The sequence below is a fragment of the Pongo pygmaeus genome, chromosome 19, assembly GCF_028885625.2.
Source record: "Pongo pygmaeus isolate AG05252 chromosome 19, NHGRI_mPonPyg2-v2.0_pri, whole genome shotgun sequence".
Classification (NCBI taxonomy): Eukaryota; Metazoa; Chordata; class Mammalia; order Primates; family Hominidae; genus Pongo; species Pongo pygmaeus.
Window position 1 is genome coordinate 68574296 of NC_072392.2, and position 23021 is coordinate 68597316.

The 23021-nt window shown below is 52.5% G+C and overlaps 1 protein-coding gene and 1 long non-coding RNA gene across 25 annotated transcripts; one reads left to right on the top strand and one right to left on the bottom strand.

Annotated features, from left to right (window-relative positions):
* Window positions 1-1096: 1096 nt before the first annotated feature.
* LOC129018165 (uncharacterized) lies at window positions 1097-9696 on the top strand. Its single transcript, XR_010124795.1, has 5 exons — window positions 1097-1382; window positions 3420-5782; window positions 6196-7321; window positions 8588-8786; window positions 9368-9696. It is a non-coding gene; the product is annotated as an uncharacterized LOC129018165 (long non-coding RNA).
* A 1757-nt stretch (window positions 9697-11453) lies between these two features.
* On the bottom strand, window positions 11454-22322 carry TMEM92 (transmembrane protein 92). 24 transcript variants are annotated; one of them, XM_063657136.1, is made up of 13 exons: window positions 21983-22274; window positions 20692-20790; window positions 20000-20081; window positions 19747-19870; window positions 18530-18829; window positions 17003-18131; window positions 16661-16755; window positions 14525-14633; window positions 13789-13883; window positions 13494-13519; window positions 12623-12697; window positions 12257-12452; window positions 11454-12052 (listed from the first exon to the last, which is right to left on the bottom strand). In XM_063657136.1, the coding sequence occupies exons 8-13, from the start codon at window positions 14610-14612 to the stop codon at window positions 11939-11941; spliced, it is 594 nt and encodes a 197-aa protein (XP_063513206.1). In that variant the 5' UTR covers window positions 14613-14633; window positions 16661-16755; window positions 17003-18131; window positions 18530-18829; window positions 19747-19870; window positions 20000-20081; window positions 20692-20790; window positions 21983-22274; the 3' UTR covers window positions 11454-11938. The 24 variants fall into 24 exon arrangements, 22 of the variants coding, with proteins under 22 accessions (XP_063513206.1, XP_063513204.1, XP_063513203.1 ...); XM_063657134.1 differs by having other exon boundaries at window positions 14525-16214; window positions 21983-22272; XM_063657133.1 differs by having other exon boundaries at window positions 16661-18131.
* Window positions 22323-23021: the final 699 nt, after the last annotated feature.

Here is a 23021-nt window from a genome sequence, read left to right on the forward strand (position 1 = left end):
AAAAATCGTGAAATTAAACCCCTCTAGTTCTCATGACTTATTCCTAGGATTTTAAAGACTCCCCAGGGCTTGTCCTGTAACTGAGACTCTGAGAAGCTACTCTGAAGAACTCTGATGCTTTCCAGGTAAAAAAGCCAAGGAAGGGATCCATTTCAATGTGATTGGTACATATAAGGAAAATAGATTTGGCAACAGTACATCCTGGATTTTCTAGGATATGAGAACTACAGTAATTATATGTATGAATCAGGTTCATGTTTTGGAGATGGGGGAATATTTCTCACTATTTAATAACTTTTGCTAGGGTTTGTGAATTGCATTTGTTGGTCCAGAATCAAACAGAATTGCTTTTAGAGAGCCAATTACTCTTTGGGTTAGAAAAAGCACCTTGATAAACGTGTTTGTTCATGGAAGGCCAGACCTCCTAAAAATGGAAAGTCTTAGATAAAAAGCATTAAACTGCTCTTCAGAGTGGGCTGCAGGCTGTTTGGCGTTGTTCTGGGGACATAAGGAGAGGAAGGGAACCCTAGCCACAGGCAGGGCCAAGGAAGCTCAGGTGAGGATACCCGAGCGGGGTCAGGGATAAGCAGCACACAACACGTATGTGTTCTGAGATGTTACCTTCTCAGCAGGTTCTGCAGAGGATGGGGTTTGAAGCTGCCTAGAAGCTGCCCTCTGCCCCAGGATCCCTAATGAAATACCATTTGACTGCGGGAGGTTCAGGGGACACTAGAGGCCAATGGGCTGGATGATGTCAGCGATTGTGGCTCTCTGGGCCCCCCCAGGAGAGTTCCTGGGAGTGGGGGCCAAAAGCTTCTGCCTGTCCTGGATGACGATCTGGCAAGTCGTAGGTAGCTCAAAGCAAGGCTCACCAAGCCACTTGCCCCTCACCCACTTCTTCCTGAAACCCCAGCATAAGTGCCTCATGGGGTTGTAAAACCTGCCTGTAGCAAGCCGCTGGGAACTAACAAACACTGTGGTTCTGGGGACAAGTTCTTGGCTGGCTCCAGACACCATCTTGCTACACATTTCCAGGATGTTGAGTCATCTGTTTAGCAGGGACCAGTCTGATTCAGGCTCACTCTGTTAGCCTCATATATTACGTGGCCCAGGAGGAACTAAAACTCCTGAAAACCTGCCAGGGCCCATCACGCCCCTCTCTGTTACCCTGAAACTTCAGGAAAAGTCAGATCCACACAGCAGCTTGATTAGCAGTGCTTGTCGGGAGTGGGCGGAGCAGGAAGAATGCTGTGTCTAGGCTGGGGTGGGGGGATAGGAGGAGAATGTCAGCTGTAGGAGCCAAGGGGACTGGCAAGGAGCTGTGCAACCACAGAGGAAAAGCATATGGATCCTCCCTTGAGCTACCCAACTTTACATTAAAGGTAAGGGTGACCTCGGAAGGCTGGGAGTTTTGGGGATTCACAGGCAGCCAACACTGGAGTGGGTCTCTGATCTCTTTTTAGCCTCGGTTAGGAGGATATTTGTTGGCTCAGTTTAATCTGAATCCTGCATGAGAGTTTTGCAAAGAGATGAAGACTTCCTTTGATCCTGTCTTCCTTGTGTGAGAGCTCAGCCACAAATAGAGTGTAGGGTCCTTTCAGTTTTCACCTCTAACAACTCTGACTTTGTTCTCTCCATTCTCAGCTTCCTGCGCCAATCCCCCAGGTCCCAGATCTCCAGTTATATTTCAGGGGTCTTCTATTTTTATCCTTTCCCCTTTGTTTTGTGGATAAGAAGAGGTTCAGGTGCATTTCCCTCCAACTGAGGACTTTGGAAATCTTGGCAGGCTTTGGAAATGTCACATGGTGTGGCAGGAGGAGAGGCTATGCAAAAACAAATGAGTGTTCCCATCAGGATGTTTGCAATTTAATTCTAGCCTAGCTACTCACTGACCTCAGTCTTAGCGATGTCATGGACTTTCTCAGAATCCATTTCTTCATCTGTAAAGTGAGGGAGTTGGTGTATAGGCTACTTTAGGCTCTTTGGATTGCAAGTGATGATAAACCAACTCAAACTAGCTTGAGCAAAATAAGAGATGTTGTTGGGTGCTGTGGCTCACACCTGTAATCCCAGCACTTTGGGAGGGTGAAGAAGGAGGATTGCTTGAGCCCAGGAGTTCTAGGTCAGTCAGCAACATAGTGAGACCTCATCTCTACAAAAAATTTTAAAAATTAGCCAGGCTTGATGGCATGTGTCTGTCTTCCCAGCTACTGGGGAGGCTGAGGCAGGAGGTTCACTTGAGCCTGGGAGGTCGAGGCTGCAGTGAGCTGTGTTCACACCACTGCACTCCAGCCTGGGTGACAGAGAAAGACCTTGTCCGAAACAATGAAAACTAAGACAAAACAAAACAAAACAACACCCCCCAGCCCACATGAGAGATGTGTTAGCTTTTTGGTTGCCAAGGAAGGGAGGAGTAGCCAGGCCATAGTAAGGCAGCTGGATTTCAGAAACAAACAGGCGTCGCAAGGTTAACAGGAATTTTTCTCTGTCTCCTGTCTTTACTTTCCTTTGAATGTTGGCTTCATTCCTTCTCACTCAACCAGGTTTTTTCACATAAGGGGCTAACATGGCCACCAGTGGCCCCATCTCCATCTCACATTTACTACCTGAGCAATCTAGGATTGGACAGATTTCCCTGAGCTCCAAATAGAAAATTCTCAGGGAAGGGCTCTGATTGGCCCAGACTGGATCAGTGCCCACCCCTGAACCAGTCAACCATAGCCAGAGAAGTAGAATCACACTGTGTGAAATGGAAATGGCTGCCCCCAGTTCCACAGTCATTATGTGAATGAGGGTGGGGGTGGGGGCAGATGGAGACAATTCCAAGAGAAGCCGGATGGCTGGGCATGTGGCAAAAATGTGTGCAGCATAACCTGTTCTGAATCTAATTGTTGATGAAAGTTCTGCTATTGCTGTGTCAAAACAAAAAATTGTCTTCTTGAACCTCCAAAGCGATCACAGCTCACTGCAGTCTCGACCTCCCGGGCTCAAGTGATCCTCCTGCCTCAGCTTCCCAAGTAGCTGGGGCTGCGGGTGTGCGCCACCATGCCTAGCTAATTTTTGTATATTTAGTACAGATAGGGTTTCACCATGTTGGCCAGGCTGGTCTCGAAATCCTGGCCTCAGGTAATCTGCCTGCCTCAACCTCCCAAAGCGCTGGGATTACAGGCGTAAGCCACTGCACCCAGCCCATAAACTGTGCTTTTTATTGGGTACTAGAAGCATATGAATAGCAGAGCATAAACCTAAATTTGATCTAATGACCTTTGACAGTGTTAAAAGCTCTGGAACCTGGAGGCAGGAAACCAGTTTTTCATACTTTTTATTTTGAAATTATTATAGATTCACAGGAAGTTGCAAAGATAGTACAAAGAGGCCCCAATTTTCTTTGCCAAATTTCTCTCAATTTTTTTTTCCAGACAGGTCCTTGCTCTGTTGCCCAGGCTACTGTGCAGTGGCATGATCATAGTTCACTGCAACCTCAAACTCCTGAGCTTCAGCGATCCTCCCACCTCAGCCTCCCAAGTAGTCCCATAGTCCCAGCCCCTGAGCTGGGACTACAGGTATGTGCCACCATGCCTGGCTAATTTTTTATATAGACGGGGTTTCACTATATTGCGCAGACTTGTCTTGAACTCCTGGGCTCAAGCAACCCTCCTGCTTCAGCCTCCCAAAGCACTGGGATTACAGGCATGAGGCCCCTGACCTCCAAGGGTTACAGGGTTACATCTCTTTTTTTTTTTTTTTTTTTGAGACTTAGTTTCGTTCTTGTCCCCAAGGCTAGAATGCAGTGGTGTGATCTCAGCTCACTGCAAACTCCGCCTCCTGGGTTTCAGCAATTCTCTTGCTTCACCCTCTGGAGTAGCTGGCACAGATGCGCGCCACCACTCCTGGCTAATTTTTGTAGTTTTAGTAGAGACGGGGTCTCACTGTGTTGGCCAGGCTGGTCTCAAACTCTTGACCTCAGGTGATCTGCCCACCTCAGCCTCCGAAAGTGCTAGGATTACAGGGGTAAGCCACCGTGCCAGGCCCTCCAAGGGTTACATCTTATGTAAAGTATCAAAGCTAGGAAACTGAGGTGGGTATAACGTGTCTGCCTAATTCTGTGTTGTTTTATCACATGCAAATTTGTGTAACTACTACCACTTCAAGTAAAATGCAGAAATGCTCCCTCACCAAACAGATCTCTCTGGTGAGACCTCTGTGTAGCCACACCCACTCTCTCCCCATCAACAACTAATGTGTCTCCATCGCTATCATTTTGAGGAGGCTGAGTTTTAAATCAACTTCCGACCCTCTCAGCAGTGTGACCTTGGATAAGTCACTTGTCTTTTTCTGGATGTTGATCTTCTCAGCTAAAGTAAGACAAGGTTGGGTCACATCAACATTCCTCTTGAATTTCCACAGGCTGATATGATCTGAAAATGCTACAGAGATTACGAGAAAGAAAATGGGGTTTTATGGTGAAATAAACTAGGGAAATGGTGCTTTACATAAATACATAATGCTTCTTTACCATGAATTCTCAGCCCTTTAATACACTAAGGTGAACTGTGAATCTTCTAGTGTGGGAGGTATATGCAGCATTTTCCAAATCTATCTGAACACAGAATGCTCCCCCTACTCTTAAAAAAATCCTCTAGAAAAAAAAATCACTTGGAACGAGTTTTTCAGGGAATATGCTTAGAGATATGCTTTTTCAGGTGACCTCTGAGGTCCTCCTGCCTCAGGGATCCCACCCAGATTAAATACCTAGAAATATATCCTCCCTCGTGGGTTAAATTATGTATCTTCAGCCAAAACCTAAGAGTGTGACCTTATTTGAAATAAGGGTCTTTTCAAGTGTAATTAAGATAAGGATCTTGAGATGAGATCATTCTAGTTTAGGGTGAAGTCTAAATCCAATGAAGAGTGTCCTTATCAGAGACGGAAAAGGGGGACACGCATAGACACAGAAGAAAATGATAGGCTGGGCATGATGGCTTGCACCTGTAATCCCAGAGCTTCGGGAGGCTGAGGCAGGAGGATTGCTCAAGCCCAGGAGTTCCAGGCTGCAGTGAGCTATAATCACCCCACTGCACTCCAGCCTGGGTGACAGAGCGAGACCCTGTCTCTGAAAAAAGAAAGAAGGAAGGAAGGAAGGAAAGAAAAAGAAAGAAAGAGAAAGAAAGAAAGAAAAAAAAGAAAAGAAAAGAGAGAGAGAAAGAGAGAAAGGGAGAGAGGAAGAAAGGGAAGGGAGGGAGGGGAAGGAAGGAAGGAAGGGAGGGAGGGAGGGAGGGAATGCTCTGTGCTGTAGAGGCAGAGTCTGGAGGGCAGCCATAAGCTACGGGCCACCCAGGATTGCCAGCAGCCGCCAGAAGATAGGCAAGGGCAACCCTAACCATGCTTGGATTTCAGACTTCTGGCCTCCAGAACTGAGAGATAATAAATTTCTGTTTTTTTAAGCCACCCACTCTGCGGTTCTTTGCTACAGCAACCTGAGGAAACACATAACCCTCTTTTCAGACTCTTGGGGTATTTTATTTTTATTTATTTTTTGTAGAGATGGGGTTTCACTTTGTTGCCCAGGCTAGTCTCGAACTTCTGGGCTCAAGCTACCCTCCCGCCTAGACCTCCCAAAGTGCTGGGATTACAGGCCTGAGCCACCGCGCCCCGACAAGGGGTTTTTATTTTTTAAAACAGCAGGGGTTGTTCACAAGTGCAGTCACGGTGTACTGCAACCTTGAACTCCTGGGCTCACTTGATCCTCCCACTTCAGCCTGCGGAGCAGCTGGGACTACAGGTACATGCCACCGAACCCTGCAGAATTTTAGGGGGGTTTTGAAGGAAGGAAGGGTCTTGTTTAAGTTTCTCCAGCCCCCAAGCTCCTTCCCTCCTCAGGCCTTTGCACATGCTGGCCCCTCTGGGAACCTGAATGGTGAAAATACAGCAGCCCTGTGAAGACTGGGAGGAGGAGGTTGGGACGGAGGGAAATTTCAAGCAGAAAAGCCATCAAAGGCCCTGGGCCAGGCCAAGATTTGGGATAGTCAAGTCCCAGAGAGAAGGCAACTGTGGCTGCCATGCAGTGAGAAGGGAGAAGTAGGAGAAGACACTTGAGGGCAAGGGAGGGGCCATACCGCCTAAGTCCTGCCAGCTACGGTCAGGGGTTTGAAGTTTATTCCAAGTGCAATGGGCAACTTTTTTTTTTTTGAATAGGGTCTCGCTCTGTCACCCAGGCTGGAGTGCAGTGGTGTGATCACAGCTCACTGCAGCTTCAACCTCTTGATCTCTTAAGCAATCATCTCACCTCAGTCTCCCGCTGCCCCACCTCCCCCCTACCCCACCCTGCCATCGGATAGCTGGGACCACAGACTCGCACCACCATGAGTGAAGCCAAAAAATACTTTTTGTGTTTTTTGTAGAGACAGGGGTCTCTCTATGTTGCCCAAGCTGGTCTCGAACTCCTGGGCTCAAGCGATCCTCCCTGCCACCTTGGCCTCCTGAAGTGCTGGGATTACCGGAGTGAGCCACGGTGCCCAGCCCATTGGAGGATTTTTTTTTTTTTTTGAGACGGAGTCTCGCTGTCACCCAGGCTGGAGTGCAGTGGCACGATCTCAGCTCACTGCAACCTCCGCCTCATTGGAGGATTTTAAGCACGGGAATAACAAGTCTTGTTTGCGCTTTAGAAAGATCTCCCTAAGTGCAGTGTGTGGGATAAACTGCAGGGGGCGAGATGGAGACAAGCCTGGAGGCAGAAATCAGGTAGGTCATTAGGATAGGCTGGGCTGGGGATGAAGGTGGCTTGGTCGAGGGCTGTAACTGTGAAATGGTAATAAGTGGGCCTAGGTCTATCTTGGAGGCAGCACCGTCAGGATGATGGGGTGAGGGAAAGAGAAATCACAATAATTTCCTAGTGTTTTAGCCTACACAGCTGGGCGAATGGGGAGCCATCTATTTATGATAGGAGACCTTGGGAAAGACTGGATTTGAGGGGGTGGTGGAGGGAAATTCGAGCCTGCTTTTGGCTGGGAGATGCTCACTAGGCATCCAAGAGGAGGCGTGAGGTAGTTAAATATGTGAGTCTGAGTCCCAGGGAGAAGTCTCGGCGGGAGATTAAGTCTTGAGATTCATCAGACCAGAGATGGTCTGTGAAGCCACAGATCAGGATGACAGCCACTACGGGAATGAACAAAGATGAAGACCGGAGACCCCAAGACAGACCTCCGGGGCAGCCATCACTGAGAGAAGGCGGAGGAGGAGGGGGAAGTGAAGGCTCCTGAGGAGAAGGCCGTGTGGAGGAGGAAACCAGGGGAAGGTGGAGTCGGAGACACTGGAAAAACAGGTAAGGAGGCCATGGCCAAGCGTGTCAAATGCCACTGAGAGACAGGCAGGGGAAGGGACCTTAGGCCTCGGTGACATGTAGGTCACTGATGATCTGGACGAGAGTCATCTCCTGTAACGGTGGGGACAAAGGGCTGCTTGGAGCAGCACAGAATGAAAGTGGGGAGTGGGGAGGCGGAACAGCAGATGCCAGAGGGGCTGGCGGCCGCCAGGGAGAGTTTCTAAAGGAGGAAGGGCGGGCATGTCATAAGCGGATGATAATGATCTGGCAAGGGGAGAAAGGCTCTGCAGAGACAACTGCAGGGACAGGCCCTAAGGAGCAGGAGGGCTGAGGCCCAGTGCAGGCTGGAGGAGCGCGATGCGGCTTCCACTGTGCTCTGGCAGGGGAAGGGGGCACGCATGGATACTGGGTGGCAGGTGTGGGGCGCGGAGGTGAGGTGTGCTGGTGTGAGTGGATCCATTCTTTCTCTGAAGTATGTGGTGGCATTGCCAGCTGAAATTGAGGTTGGGGGTGTGGGAGATTTGAAATAAGTCATTTCAAGAGCGAGGAAGTGAAGCTGTGAAAGCACATTGGAGGAACCGAGGGCCCGCGCGAGACATGTGGTTTTGATTTGGAAATGAGTCTAGTCACACAGGGGTGCTGGTTCTTGAGCCATAGTTGGATCCAACTGGAGTTTGGAGTTTCTCCGGGTGAGCACAGTGAATGGGGAAAAGGGGTAAAGGATGCAGGGTAGTGACTGTAAGGATGGTTTAAGAACATGGTAATGGCGCTGCCAACAGGCAAAGACCGCTGGCTCGGAGGGCTGGGTGGGCTCAGAGAATTGCTGGCATGGGGTGGTGGTGACACAGGACCTACCTGAGCTGGCAGTACGGGAGGTGATGTTCAGAGTGGGAGGCTTGAGTTGATCAGGGCTGACAAGATAAGGTATGTCCACTTGAGAGTGTGGCCAAGGTACAGTGGAGGAAAGCCTGTTGGTGTTAAGGAGCTTCTCTGAATATTCTTACTCGGCCCTTCCCAACTTTGTTTTTTTTTGAGACGGAGTCTCGCTCTGTCGCCCAGGCTGGAGTACAGTGGCATGATCTCAGGTCACTGCAACCTCCACCACCCAGGTTCAAGCAATTCTTGTGCCTTACCCTCCAAAGCAGCTGGGATTACAGGTGCCCACCACCACGCCCAGCTAATTTTTGTGTTTTTAGTAGACAGGGTTTCACCATGTTGGCCAGGCTGGTCTCAAATTCCTGACCTCAAGTGATTTACCCACCTCAGCCTCCCAAAGTGCTGGGATTACAGGCATGAGCTACCGTGCTGGGCCCCTTCCCAACTTTGGATTCAGAGCTATGTCCTACCAGAGCCAGAAGGGGCCGCCCTCTTCACCGTACAGATGGGCACACCAACGCCTGGAGATGTTGGATGCAGAAGGCGAAATGTCAGAAGCTGGAGTTCTGCATCTCAGCTGGAGGGTGAGGTAAGATTCCTGCTGGTGTTTATCCCTCTCCTCACTTCCCTCAGCAGCAGCCCCTTTCTCCTCCCCTCCTGCATCCCTGGAGCAAGTGCCTTAAGGCCCTCCCGCTTCAACACGCCCCCCACCCTCAGCCTTTCCTGCATTTCCCAGTCCTCTGGGGAGTCCCTGCAGATAGAAATTCAACTGCACAGCCACGAGGAACATCTCCTTGATGTTAACTAGATTGTGTTTCTTTACAAATATCTGGTGGCAGATCTCCTTATTCATTCATTCATTCATGCACTCATTTAATCTTCATTCATTCATTCCATCTTTCATGATTCACTCATTGGGTTTGAGCAACTAAACCAGCCACGAGGGATGAAATTCTCCATCACTGTGAAACTGCTCATTCACCCAACCAGCCAGCTCACTGTTTCTCTCATTCATTATACACCTCATAAGTCCTGCACAGGTCTGAGATGTGGGCTTCATGTATGTCTGGCAGGCGTCCAGGCTTTCCCATCATGTGTCTATCCCCCGGGTCACATCCATGTCAGGTGGGTACCACAGTCTAAAGTCCTGTATTCTCTTCCACATACCAGGGCTGATAATTTATCAGTTGCCATTGATCAAAGTTCACAAGGCGAATCTTCATAAACTTCTAAAGCTGCCTACAGTTTCCAGTAAACAAATCTCTTTAAATTTACAAAAGCAATGCTTGCTGATTGTAAAAAACACACAGTGCCAAAGCATACAAAGGAAGAAGACCTGCTTGCAATTCGCTACCTACATCCTACTCCTGGGGCCAACAACTATTGGAAGTGTGGTGAATGATTGACTTATATCCTTCTAGATCTTATCTACATATTTGCAAAGAAAAAATATACATATATAAAATAAAACATGTATGGGTTATATCCTTACAAACTGAGATCATAGGCAGTTCCACAACTTGCCTTTTCTCTGTAATAATAAGTGATGGACGCTTTGCAGGGTTGGTGCTACAGATCCTATTTATTCTTTTAAAAGGCTGCGTAGGGAGCTCTGGTGGCACAATGAGTTAGTGCATGATGCTTATTGAGCTCTTTTGTATGAGCACTTCTGAAGGCTCATTTCTAGAAGTGGAATTGCCAGGTCACGTGCATTTTACATTTTAATGGATACCCAGTGCCAGGCATAGTGTTTCCTACATAGCAGGAGCTTTGTAAAGATCTGTGGCATGATTACATGGTGCCAGATGGCCCTCTAGAAAGGTGACACCATTTCCACTCCCACCAAGGATGACCAGAAGAGCCACAGAGGTTTCCATTTCTGTCACCAGGTCACAGCAACACTAGGTTTCAGGATGGCCACTTTCCCTAGGGCCACTCTGCTACTCCCTAGGAGGAGTTAAAGGACCTGTGATGAAAGGAAGGCAACGTCCAGGCCGAGGGTAACTTCTCCTCCAGGTCTCCCAAGCTCATTTCTCAACATCCTCCTGCTATCACGGTGAGGGCAACATCAGCTCCAGGACTTCTCTAATTGGAACTAGCCACATCTACACAAAGAACCCACATGTTTTCTGCCACCCCTGACCAATCCCTGAAAGTAAAGGGAAACTTCCACTTACGCTTGGGCTCATTCTCCTATGGCCAACCCTGGCACTATCTTGTCAGTAACTGCTGCACTCCTTCCAGGGCCCTATCTCCACTGGGAACCCACACCCGGACAGTCCCTGTTCCTGGCATCTTTGGGGCTGCCTGTGCCATCAAGCTGCCCCCCACTCTGCCACCTGCCTGCGTCCTGATGCCCCCAGGATGGGCATTATTGGGAGAGCACTAAAGAAGGCACTCCTGTTGGCATACCAGGGCCAGTTCTACCTCCAATCCTCCTGGGAGCTTTGGCCAGCATTGACACGGGGTCCTCTGCCTGGAGAAGGAGGCTGGCATTGAGTGGGCTGTGGGGGCGCAGTGCAAAGGCAGAAATCAGGGTGGAGGCACCCAGCCCTGTCGGAGTCCCAAGGCACTGGCACTGTCCTGCCCCATTCTGCATGACTATGCCAGGCCCCCATGGGTCAAACCCCAGTGAAGACTCTTTTCCCCTAGGGGGTTAACTCCCACGAGTGAGCGGGGCTGGTAGAGAAGGGTGGAATCTGCCACCTCCTCCCATTCCTGTAGGAGATTCCAGGGTGGGGCTGTTCAAGGTCTCCTAAAGCCCCACTCCACAGATGCCCAGCCCCACCCACTGCTCTTCTGGGCTTTTCCCTACCCCCATCGTCTCCCAGCAAGTGGTTTCCTGCTATCAACAGCAGAATGGGCTGTCCCAGGGCTGCTTCCTGGATCCAACCCCCTCACAGCCAACTTACCAACTTCTCATGGTAAGACAGCCAGAGAGCTGGGCTCCATGTGTCCCAGGAAAGCCATGGGCGGAAGGGATTGGGAAACCCACACAAGGGACACGCGTACCCCATTTCCAGGCTGTTCGGCACACAGAGACATCAAAAAACAGACAGCCAATGCATCTAGAACAAGCCTCTCCCCAAGGGCGGCCCATGGATGGACTGTCCTCCCAGACCTCCCAGATGGCTCATCAGTGGTGGGATTGAGGTGCAGCGACCCCATCACTGCACCCCCCAGCAGTGCCTGGGCTCACCTGTCCACCCACCTCCCCACACAGCCAGAGGCAGGCCCTCAGCCGCAATCAGTAACATTCAGTGAGGACATGTGTTTATCATGTGTTGTGGGTGGGTGCAGTGAGTTCTCTATTCAGGTAGGAATGGAAGCTGGCTCAGGACTCATCCAGTCCAATGTCCCACAGGTATAGAAGTGCCCTGATAAAATCTCAGAGCTGGCTGTCCAGTCAAGATTTGCATACCTCCAGAAATGGGGCTCTTACTACCCCTCACAGTAGCCCATTCTACTGTTGGGCACCTCCAATGGTCGGCATTTTCTTTCTGGCAGTCTTTTTCTTGGGTTGGGGGGTGGGCAGATACTGTCACTCCAGCCTAACCCTCAGGACAAGGGAGGCAGCTGGGGTGGAAACAGAGGCAGAAAAAGTAATAAGTTAAATCCAAGAATGAACAGAGATGTAGCAGGATGGGCAGGGACATTCCTGGGGTGCCAGCTGTCTCTAGCTTGATCCAGGAGGCACTGGGGAGGAGGTTGCTGATGGCAAGATTCCAGGCAGGAGGTGACTCAGAAGGCCGGGTTGTCAATGCCCCTCTGATCCCCGGTATATTCTTCAGGCCTGAAGCTGTAGGGAGGGGGTGGCTCTGTGGGAGTTGGGCCCAGGCTGGGCTTCAGAATCACCTGCAGAGAAAAGAGAGAATTCAGTCTTCTGGGACCTGGCCCTGGCCCTGGCCACCACTCCCCCATGCCAGCTGAGGCATGGTTACCAGGGAGAGGGGTGACCCAATGCTGGGTGCAGAGTGCCCTCCAGGATCGAAGGGCCCTCCACTGTCCCTGCTGTACAGCCGGGCAGAGGCAAGGTAGGGATGGGGATGAGACACCCACCTCACTGTAGGGGGGTGGGGGCGCAGAGGGGGATACTCTGACCCTCTCTGGGGGAATGATGGAGGGCAGTTCCAGGGGCCCCCGGCAATCCATTGGGGTGTCTGGCTCCGGCTCTTTGCAGTTGCGACAGAAGCACTTAGCCAGGCCACAGATGTAAAAGAGGGACAGGATGACCAGGAAGATGATGACGAAGATCCTGGGGTGGGGACCACCAAGAGCACCCTGAGTTCCCAGGCCACCCTGGGGACTCCCTACATCTCCCCGCTCCCGCCGCCCACACTGCCCCCTCGGCAGGTGCCTGGCTTTGTCCACACAGGACCAGGCCCCTCCAAGGACTGCGCCCAAAGGAGCTGGCCCTGGGCTCACCTCACGGGGCCAGGGAAGAGCTCGTTCTCCTGGCAGCAGCTGTCACCACAGCATTTGAATCCTTTGGGGCAGGCGCTGGTCAGAGGGCACAGAAAAGGGCAAGGAGAAGTTGTTGGCACCAGAATGGAGAGGCAGAAGGATCCCAGCCTCCCCAAAATACACCCAAGATGCTCATGGCACAAGCCACCTCTTAGTGGGGTGGGGGGTACAGCCCCCACTCTGAGCTCAGTAGGAGGACTCTGGGAAAGGGCGTGTGCACTTGCGCCCAGTACGGCTCCCTGTTGGGCCCCACGCCCCTCATCTGTAACACAGGTAGAAGAAGTATCCTGTTGACCTCAGCAGGCAGGTATGGGGATGGGGCATTGCAGCGGCCATGACGCTCCTCATCCAGCTCTAAGGAGGTGCGGGGAAAGAGGCCACATGGCATGTCCAGGAAGAGCCAGTTCTCGCTGGCACCCATGGAGTATGAGGGGTCAGAGAACAGGTGCTTTCAGAACACCCAGGGCTGACCTAATGGAAACACTTTTCTGCCCAGTGACCCTTACCCAAGCTCCACCTTGTGCTCAGGCTTCTGAGATTTCTCTTTTAGGGTTAGCCCCCTGCCTCCAACCCAGGGGATCCTCAGAGGGGAGATGGCCTGGCACTGCAGTAGGAAGGACCGGGATCCAGCTACAGACCTGCCCGCAAGTTGGTGGAGGGAGAGGGTGGGGTCTCCCTCTTTGGCTGGGAAAGTGGGGGGACAGTTTCTGGCTGGATTGGGACTAAGGACGGATGGAGTTTCTGGCCCCCCACACCCCCCAAGGCATGCAGGGCATGATTTAGGTTGCTCCTCTCCCGTCCCCAGATTGGAAGTTATGGCCTCCAGACTTACAAGATGAGACCACATTTGGCTGCAACCTGTGGAAGAAAAGAGAGGTTGGGGTCATAAACTGGGGATAGTGGGGGTGGGGTCTCCACTCAGATGCTGCCCAGGCACCTCACAGGCAGCAGGTCCCCAGTAGACTCAGCCTCTTCCTGCAAGCCACTCCCCACCTCACTCCACCATGTTCCCAGGTCAGTGCTTGGAGCCCAGCTGACCCCTGGCTGGCCCCAGCTCCCCTTTCTCTCTCAGCACATTCCATCACCCCCGGGTTTGTAAGCTCATCCCTTCTGGCCACCCTTCCAACCTGGCTTCCGCCGTGACACCCACGGCTCAGGGTACTAGCGACTTTCCTTATCCCACCTTCAGTCACTGCAGACACTGTGGGCAGGAGGACTCTTCCTATAATGCAAATCTCATCACCAAAGAATCTTGCTGGAAGCCCCCTTCGGTGGCTCCCTGGGGTAGAGACCCCCCCCAGCGCGCAGCTGCACTCCCTCCCCTTTCGCTTCCCCTAGTTCTTTCTCTTCCTCTCACACACACCCGCTGGGAGTTCCCTGAACATACCTGGCTGTTTTACACCTGTCCGAGCCTCCATTCATCCTTCAGATCCCTGCCTAAGGGATTCCATGCTCTGCAAAGCTGCCAGGACCCCGCCTCCCAAATCAGCTTCCCCCTCTTCTGTACTAGGTCTGCAGGGCACCCAGGGCATCTTACAGAATTTCACTCCACTGATAGCAATTGTGTGTCAAAGCCACACTGACTTGGAACACTCTTCTAGGTAGCTGCAAGGCTGGCTCCAGCCCCTCCCTCTCTGGTTACCTTATTCAAAATTACAACCACCCTTTCCCCTTAGTGTGCTTAACTTTTCTCCACATCTCTTATCAACATCTAACATACTATATATTTACTTTATCTTGTTAATTGTCCTTCAGTTGTGTAAAAGGCAAACTCCGCGAGGGCAGAGATTTTTGCTGCATCATTGTTGAAAACCCAATAGTCAAAATATTTGCAGAATGAATGAACGTGCATTCATCAATTACCTGGTTTCATTTCATCCTGGCTGCTCCCAAACTGTGGGGGAGGGATGTAGGTGCCAGAACATAGGAAATGGGTGGTGGGGAAGGGCATCTGTCACCGCACCCTAGCCTCCTGGGACAAACAACCAAGGCTAAAAAATAGGAAGCCAGCTTTGGCAAAACCACCATTATCTTTATCTTTATACCTTTAAGAAATACGTCAATTGCAAATCACAACAGTAAAGATAAGAATACCAGTGATAGCCAAAAAGAGTTGGGGTAATTCCCCTTTTCCATGCTCAGTCCCAGGCTGAGTACCATCTCACAGGCTTTGTCCCCTTGTGGGGACAGGAACAGGAAGGAACCCCTGCAGGTTGGCCCAGAAAGGGTGAGTCTGTGAATCCAAATCACACAGCACACAGGAATGACTATAGAATTGGAGACAGACTGGGCGCGGTGCCTCATCCCTGTAATCCTAAGTACTGTGGGAGGCTGAGGTGGGTGGATTGCTTGAGGCCGGGAGTTTAAGACCAACCTGGCCAACAAGCGAGACCCTGTCTCTATTCTTTTTTCTTTTTCTTTTTTTTTTTTTTTGGAGACGGAGTCTCGCTCTGTTGCCCAGGCTGGAGTGCAGTGGTGCGATCTCGGCTCACTGCAACCTCTGCCTCCCAGGTTCAAGTGATACTCCTGCCTCAGCCTCCCGAGTAGCTGGGATTACAGGCACGTGCCACCACGCCTGGCTAATTTTTGTATTGTTAGTAGAGATGGGGTTGTTGATCAGGCTGGTCTCAAACTCCTGACGTCATGTTCTGCCTGCCTCGGCCTCTCAAAGTGCTGGGATTACAGGCGTGACCCACTGCACCCGGCCTCTATTCTTTAAATTAAAAATATATATATACAGAGAGAGAACTTGGAGACAAATCGAGGGGTCCATCCAGGCACTCAGCAGCACCCCTTCCCCCTCAGACCCCACTCTGGTCCTTGTCCTTTTCCTGGACCCCAACTAATAAGTAATGGATAATTAACAGGTTTAGTAAATTAGTCTCACGTTCCGGTTTGGGAGGGGGAGGAGCTCTTCTCCCAGATTGTCTCCCCACATTTTAACCAGGGGGTAGTCTTGTCTGGGGTGGTTCAGAGGCTGAGTTTTATGGAGCGTCAGGGTGGTCTTGGGCTGGGAGTAAGTAAATCTCAGCTTACTTAACTCCAGAATTGAAGGCATTAACAGCACCTCGCCCCTGGGGTTGGTGGGAGGGGTAAACCAGAGGATGCCCAGCCCAGCATTGACACAAACTGACCGCCCAGTGATTTAGAAGGAACACCTTGCTCACTAACCTGGATCCACGGAAGGGTTTTGGCAGAGCCACTCTGAAAGCTCAGCCCAGATGTGTGAAGGTGCCCTGTTCTGAAATCCTGGTTATGGAAGACCCTGACATCTCTCCAGTTCTTAAGTGGAAATAAGTCATAAATGCATGTTCTAGACCCATCTCTGTTCCCAGGATAAACACCCATCCCAGGACCGGATAGCCTTCCCCCATCACCTGTAGAGTTTACTTGGGAGGAACAGAAGTGCCGAGGGAACACTCGAACCCTACACCTCCCTCTCAAAATCACAGATTTCAGAGGTCACCCCAGCCTTGGTCAGGCAGCCAGGTCAAATCCCACCACAGGCTGGGATTACTTACCCCTAGAAGGGGACAAAAGAGCCTTCTCTCCCCTAGGGAACAAGCAGAGACACAGTCCCAAAGAGGGTGGGGACATCCCAGGGTCCCCCAGCACTGGAGGAACAGAGCTGGGGCTACGTGCTGGCCCAGGTGTCCGGACCTCAGGAGGGAAGGAGCTGGAAGGATAAGCTGAGGCTAATATGGGGTCCAAAGTCCCTATTCACAGAGCCGTGCTAGGTGTCAGATAAGCTGATGGGTGGTGGCCACTTCCCACCACAGGATCCCGCTCAGAGGTGGGAGAACCCAGCCTCTCCCAGAGCCTCCTCCGCTGCCCCCACCACCACCTCCACCTCCACAGCAAAGAGAGAAAGGAAGTAGCTAATTGTGTGTGGTCAGGAGGAAATCCTGATATGGAAGGTGGCGACCAGGCTCCAGAAGCAGCCTCCTGACCTACAAGGGTAGGGCCCAAAAGTTCAACAACCTTACCTCCCAGTCTCACCTTTTGGGGGCCAGCCAGCAGGCTGAACAGCAAGGTGGGCGCGAGGCCTGGGACCCAAGCTTGGGACATCCTGGCTTGGGGGCCACTGAGCTTTCCTGTGTAGAGAAGGCGGGGCTGCGACCTCTCCCACTTCTCTCCACCTATGGGGCCCCGCCTCGGGATGGGGGCGGAGCTGCACCGGGAGAGGCGGACTCGGGGCAGGGAGGGGCTGGGAGGAGGAAGGGAGAAAGGGAGGAAGGGAGGCGCAGAGGTCTGGGTTGGGTTTTGGGATTTGGGAGGTAGAAGAGATTAACAGATTTTTAAAATAGCGGTCCCGGGCGCGGTGGCTCACGCCTGTAATACCAGCACTTTGGGAGGATCACTTCAGGTCAGGAGTTCGAGACCAGCTTGGCTTACATGGTGAGATCCCATCTCCACTAGAAATACAAAATTTAGCCGGGCGTGGTGGCGGGTGCCTGTAATCCCAGCTACTCAGGAGCCTGAGGCAGGAGAATCGCTTGAACCCGGGAAGCAGAGGTTGCAGTGAGCCGAGATCGCGCCAGTGCACTCCAGCCTGGGCAACGGAGTGAGACTCCATCTCTAAATAAATAAATAAATAACCTAAATTTAAAAAGAGATGGGGTCAACTCCACTCCGCTGAGCTAGGCCTTCCTAACCCCCAACTCCTCCACTCCTAAGTGCTCCAGACTCCAGGAAGGGGTGCCGGGACCGGAGGGAGTGGGAAGGGGACGTGGAAGCCCCTTCTTATCTGGACCTCTGGGTCTGGTGAGAAGTCAAATGGGGGCAGAGGTTGAGGGAGGGGAAGGCGAAGGTTCTAGGGTAGATTTTGAGGGGTTATGGTTGGGGGATATCACCCCATTGTGTTTTGGCCAAAAAGGGAGGGACGGGGCAGCCTGGCTGATTTCAGAGTGACCTGAGATTTCCAGGTCGAGGAAGGAAGACCAGGAGCACAACGTGGGTACCTTCGTGTCCCCTCCCCTCTTGAAATCCTACAGGAGGTGTTGGTGCATTTTCTCCCATTGACAAAACGGGAAATCAAGGCCCCAGGGTTTAGACTGCCCCGGGGTGCGCAGCTGGGGCTGGTCCTCTGCCAGGCCCGCCGGGGTGCGGGCGAGCAGGCCCATCCAGATTCCTGGAAAGACCCTACGGAGGCCGTCCCAGTGCGGAGGGGCCTGATTCCCAGCCCCCTGCGGCCGCCGCCTCCAGCACTCCGGGCGCGGAGCTTCCGGGAGCGGCCGGCAGGTGGCAGCGTCGCCCAGCGCGGGTGCCCCCTGGAGCCGAGAGGGGCGCGGCCGGGGCTGGTGGGCTGGGGGCACTGGGCGAGGGCGAGGCAGGAGCAGTGCATCCAGGACCGTAGGACGGGGCGATGGAGCGTGGGGCGCTGCTCTCTGGCCCGGCGAAGGGGGACCCTGAGAGGCTCAACGTCATGTCCTTGGGCGCCTCCTGCTGTGTCGCCAATCTGTCCTGACCCCTGAAAAACACCCGCGACGTCGTGGACGTTTCTTCTCTTTCCTTGCTTTCTGCCTCTCACCCTTCTCCCTCATCTCTCCCAGTCATGTTCTCTGTCTTATATTTAACCCCTCTGTGTCTCTCCCCGTTTCTCCCAGCCTCTGTTTTTCTGTTTCGGTTTCTTCCCATCTGTCTGCACCCAGTTCCTCTCGAGTTCCCAGCCTTTCCCTCTGTTCTCCCGTCTGTTTCTCCTCTCTCTGTTCACCTCTGTCTGCCTCGGCGGAGGCGTCTGTTTTTCTCGGTTTCTCTGGTCCCTTCTCCTTGTCCCTGTTTTGGTCCTGCACCCCCAGTCTCTTGGTCTGTTTCTTATGCTGTCTGCCTGCTCGCTCTCTCCCTTTCCCTGTCTCTGTTTCCCATTACCTTCTAGCCCTTTTTGGCCCTTAAGAAGATAATCTTCCAGTCTCCTGATCCGATGGGCATTGGGATCTGGCCCCTCTGTATTTGAAGTGACTGTGAGCTTGGAGAAGAGAAGCTTGGATCTTGGCAGGGGGACCTAGTCCTGAGGGTGCTGGAGCCTCCATCTCTTGAGTCGTTGCCAGCTTGGGCTTCCAGGGTTCTTCTTGTCCCCACCCAGGCCCCACTGCACCAGCAAGGCCTGGGGTCTCTACCCCACACTCCCTGCTATCCTGCCCAGGCTGGGAGCCCTACAGAGGTGTGGCCCTTAGGGGAGAGGAAAATGGGAAAATGGTTGAGCTTAGAGGAGGAAGATACCCTGAGGGGTGAAATGACGGTGCTGAGGAGGGCATGTGGGAACTCAAGGGACAGATGTGGGGGGTCAGCAGGAGTGGAGGTGAGGGAACTAGGCAGGCACCAGTGCCCTGAAGAGGGGCAGGAGGAGGGGGAGGAGGCTGGCGTAGTTGCTCTCTGGGTCTCTGGCATCAACCTGACCCAGATCTAGGGTTGCCAGACGAAAGACAGGAGGCCTAGGTAAATCCAAATTTCAGATAAACAATGAATAATTTCATTTTAATATAATTATGTCCCATGCAATATATATGTGTATATATGTATATATATATATATATATATTTTTTTTTTTTTTTTTTTTTGAGAACCAAGACTGGAGTGGAGTGGTGTGAGCTCACTGCAACCTCCGCCTCCCAGATTCAAGCAATTCTCATGCTTCAGCCTCCCAAGTAGCTGGGATTACAGGCATGTGCCACTATGTCCAGCTAATTTTTTGTATTTTTAGTAGAGACAGGGTTTTACCTTGTTGTCCAGGCTGGTCTCCAACTCCTGGCTTCAAGTGATATGCCTGCCTTGGCCTCCCAAAGTGTTGGGATTACAGGCGTGAGCCACCACACCTGGGCCCATGCAATATTTGAGACACACTTATGCTAAAATTTACTTTTCTATCTGAAATTCACATTTAATGGGATGTTCTGTATTTTTCTTTGTTAAAACTGGCAACCAGGCCAGGCACAGTGGCTCACGCCTATAACCCCAGCGCTTGGAGAGGCTGAGGTAGGAAGATCACTTGAGCCCAGGAGTTTGAGACCAGCCTGGGCAACATAGCAAGACCCTGTCTCTGCAAACAAAGAAAAGAAAAGCAATTAAGCCGGTGTGGTGGCATGTACCTGTAGTCCCAGTTACTCTGGAGGTTGAGGTGGGAGGATCACTTGAGCCTAGGAGTTCAAGGCTGCAGTGAGCTGAGATCACACCACTACACTCCAGCCTGGGTGACAGAGCACCACCCTCGCTCTAAAAAGAAAAACAAAACAAAACAAAATCTGGCAATGCTATCCACATCCCTACAATGTCCTAGGAACAAACTCCACCCCCACCCCACATCTTCCAACGAAGAAGTGAGGTCCCTAGCACTGGACTCACCAGGCAGAGTCTGAAGGGCTCTTGAGCCCCTCGGCTGGGCCCCCAGTTCCTTCCATGACACCAAACTGCCCTACGTTCCTTCCTGCAGATGGGGACAAGACGAGGAGCCTGGAAGTGGGTGGTCCCAGGCCAGGCCAAGAACACCAGGTCCTGTTAGCATTCATCATGGCCCCAGGGCCCTAGGATTTTTGGTGGGTGAGGTCAGAAGGGGGTGGGAGCACCATGGACCCCCTAGACTGAGGAGAGAGGGGCTGTTCTAGAGGGAGGAGGGGCCTGGACAAGGCCAGCATCTTCTGTTCGGTGCGTCACCTGGCACCAGGAGGGCAGCGTGTGCAGGTGCTCAGGCATACACGAGCACAGAAACCCAGAGGCCTCATGCAGTCAGCAGCCCCCCAGATTCAACGCCAAATTCCATCTGGGGTTTCCCAAGAGCAGCCACTTCGAAATGTCTTCATAAACGCTCTCTGGGCCCCCCAGTGCATTCACTAAAGAATGAGCTGATTGTGCATCCTGCCGGGGCCCAGCTGGAAGGAGGGGCCTCCGAGGCCAGCCAGCCCACTTACGCCCTTCTCAGAGGAGGCAACAGGGGCCAGGAGGGCGGGAAGGCCAGATCGCACAGGACATGAGGGGCTGAGTCAGGATCAGAACCACGCAGTGCTCGAGATGCCACACCCAGCACAGGTGGCACTCACCTCGGGCCTGGGGAGCCCTGCTCCACTGCTCCGGATGGAGGATCACTCAGGGTGGGTGGCCTCGCTTAGCCTGGCTCAGCCCAGCCCAGGGGGCCAGGCCTGGGTGAAGGGGAAGAGCCAGGCTGAATTCTGTTTTACTTGGCAGTTCCCCCCACCCCCATACTTTGGTGGACACTAATATCTGTAATGGCTGATGGCGCTGGGCTGGGATCTCTTTTCAAAGCCAGCGGAATGCTCTGCTCCAGCCTGGCTCTGCCTGTAGGGGCAGTATTGTGTCGCGTTAGTCAGTGTGCCACTGAATATGTTGTGCTGTGTGACCTTAGACGAGAAATGGAACTTCTCTGGGCCTCTCTCAACAGGGAGGAGAGGGAGGAGTTGGATAACAGTACCTCCCTCATCATATAGGCCATGATGAGGATGAAACAGGCTGCTCAGAGTCTGGCACACAGTAATGGCAAATAAATGCTAGCTGTCATTCCTGGCAGAGACAAGGGGCCCATACTTCCTTCTCTGCATTTCACATGGAGGCAGAGTGGGGTGCCAAGGAGTGCGGGGTCTCGCTGCTCTTGGACTGCTCACCTCCCTGGATGGGCTGCAGCATCCAGTTTCCCCAGGACGCCTTGCTAACTAAACCCCTCTGCTGTCCACTGGGCCCCACTTAAGGGCCAGTCAGGCCTGAGAAGGTGGGGCTGGTGGCAGATCCCAGAGGATGTCCAGGTGCAGACCACTCCTGAACGTGGTCTGGGACTGGAGATGTGATTCCCTCCACTCCCAGTTTGTTCCCCCTTTCTTCTCCCACGTGGCCCAATGAGCACTGCCTGGGTCTACTTCACAGAGGAGGCCCGCCTCTCCACATGGGCTGAGAGTGCATGGAGACTGGAGGCTGTGCCTGTCACAGGTGTCCTCTCCCTTTATCCCCACTGCCATCAGCCCCCCGTGCAGCCTGGCTCGTCAGGACTCTCATAGCCATATTCATTGCCAAGGAGGGACAGGCCATGTTGGGCATGTCACTCTCTTGCTCCCTAATCTTCGGAGGCTCCCTACTGCCACCTGAATAAAGTCCCATCTCAGAGAGACCTTCAGGGTCCCCCATAACCAGTCCCCACCTGACCCCCACCCCCCACCATGTTCTCCAGCCCCTCCTCTTTCTTACTCTTTCTGCTTCTCTCCTTGCCTCTGTCCAGGCAGTTTTTTCCACCTAGTTTCTTCCCCAGATCCCTCCCAGAAACCGAACACTTCTTCCCCATCCTTTAAAGCTCAGCCCAAATGCCACCTCCTCCAGAAAGCCTACCTGGACTTGGATCTTCCTTCAACAAGTGATTGTCTGCTCCCTGCTCGCCACTACCCAGGCCTCTTCCCTGGGCCTCTCTGACAGCCCTTGGCCGTTTTCCCTTGAAGACGTGTGGACATGTCCTATGCTCCCACCCGGCTGCGGGGGCTGGCCAGCTCTGATTCAGCATGCATTTCCCCCTGGTGCTTTGTTCCAAGTAAACACTGGCTCTGTTGTCATTGAATCCAAGCTGGTTAGGGGCCTTCCTGGGTCAGGGGCCAGATTTCTCTAAGAGGGTAGGGAATTCATTTCCAAAGTCCTTGGTGAAGGACTCGTGGTTGGGGTGGGAGGAGTTCAGACTGACTGGGCTCCCCACCACACTGGCTGTGTGGTTTGGGGAATCCACCTCTTCTGCTTCCTGCACCCCCTCCAAAGGATATGCTCAAATTTCTGACTCCCCCCTCAGCAAGTGAGGAAGATGGCTCCCTAGGGATTGAGCGACTCCTAAGGGGGTGTAGCAAGGAATGCTTGGCTTACAGTCTGCCTTCCTGGAGGAGGCAGAGTCCAAGAATAGGACTTCTTGGCCATAGGATGGGGGCCTCAGTCCGCTTTCCAACATTTTTTTTTTTTTGGAAATTGAAGCCCACCAGTCCTTTTCTCATTCTTGCGGTGATGGGCATGGGAGTGGAGGAGATCACTTCTAGAGTCAGCTCCAAGTTTGAGCCATGAACCTGTGGGCCCGGAGGGTGGAGGGAGGGCAAACCACCTGAGAATTAACAGTGCAGGGCGCTTATTATCCCAATGAGCAGGTTGGAGGGACTCACCGATGCTCACTTTCCTGGAGGCTTAGCAGAGACAAAAACGCCATTTGGGAGCCATTATCCTTCTAAAGTGTAGGTTTCTGGGGCACAGGCCGGGGTGGAAAGGAAAACACCTCCAAGAGCCCGGATGGGTGTCGGCTGGGGAGGGTCAGGGGAAGGTTGAGCTGATGAGCTTTGGCTTCTGGGGTGGCAGATGGAGCAGAGCCATGAGGGCTTGGGCAGGAGAGACTGAGCTAAGA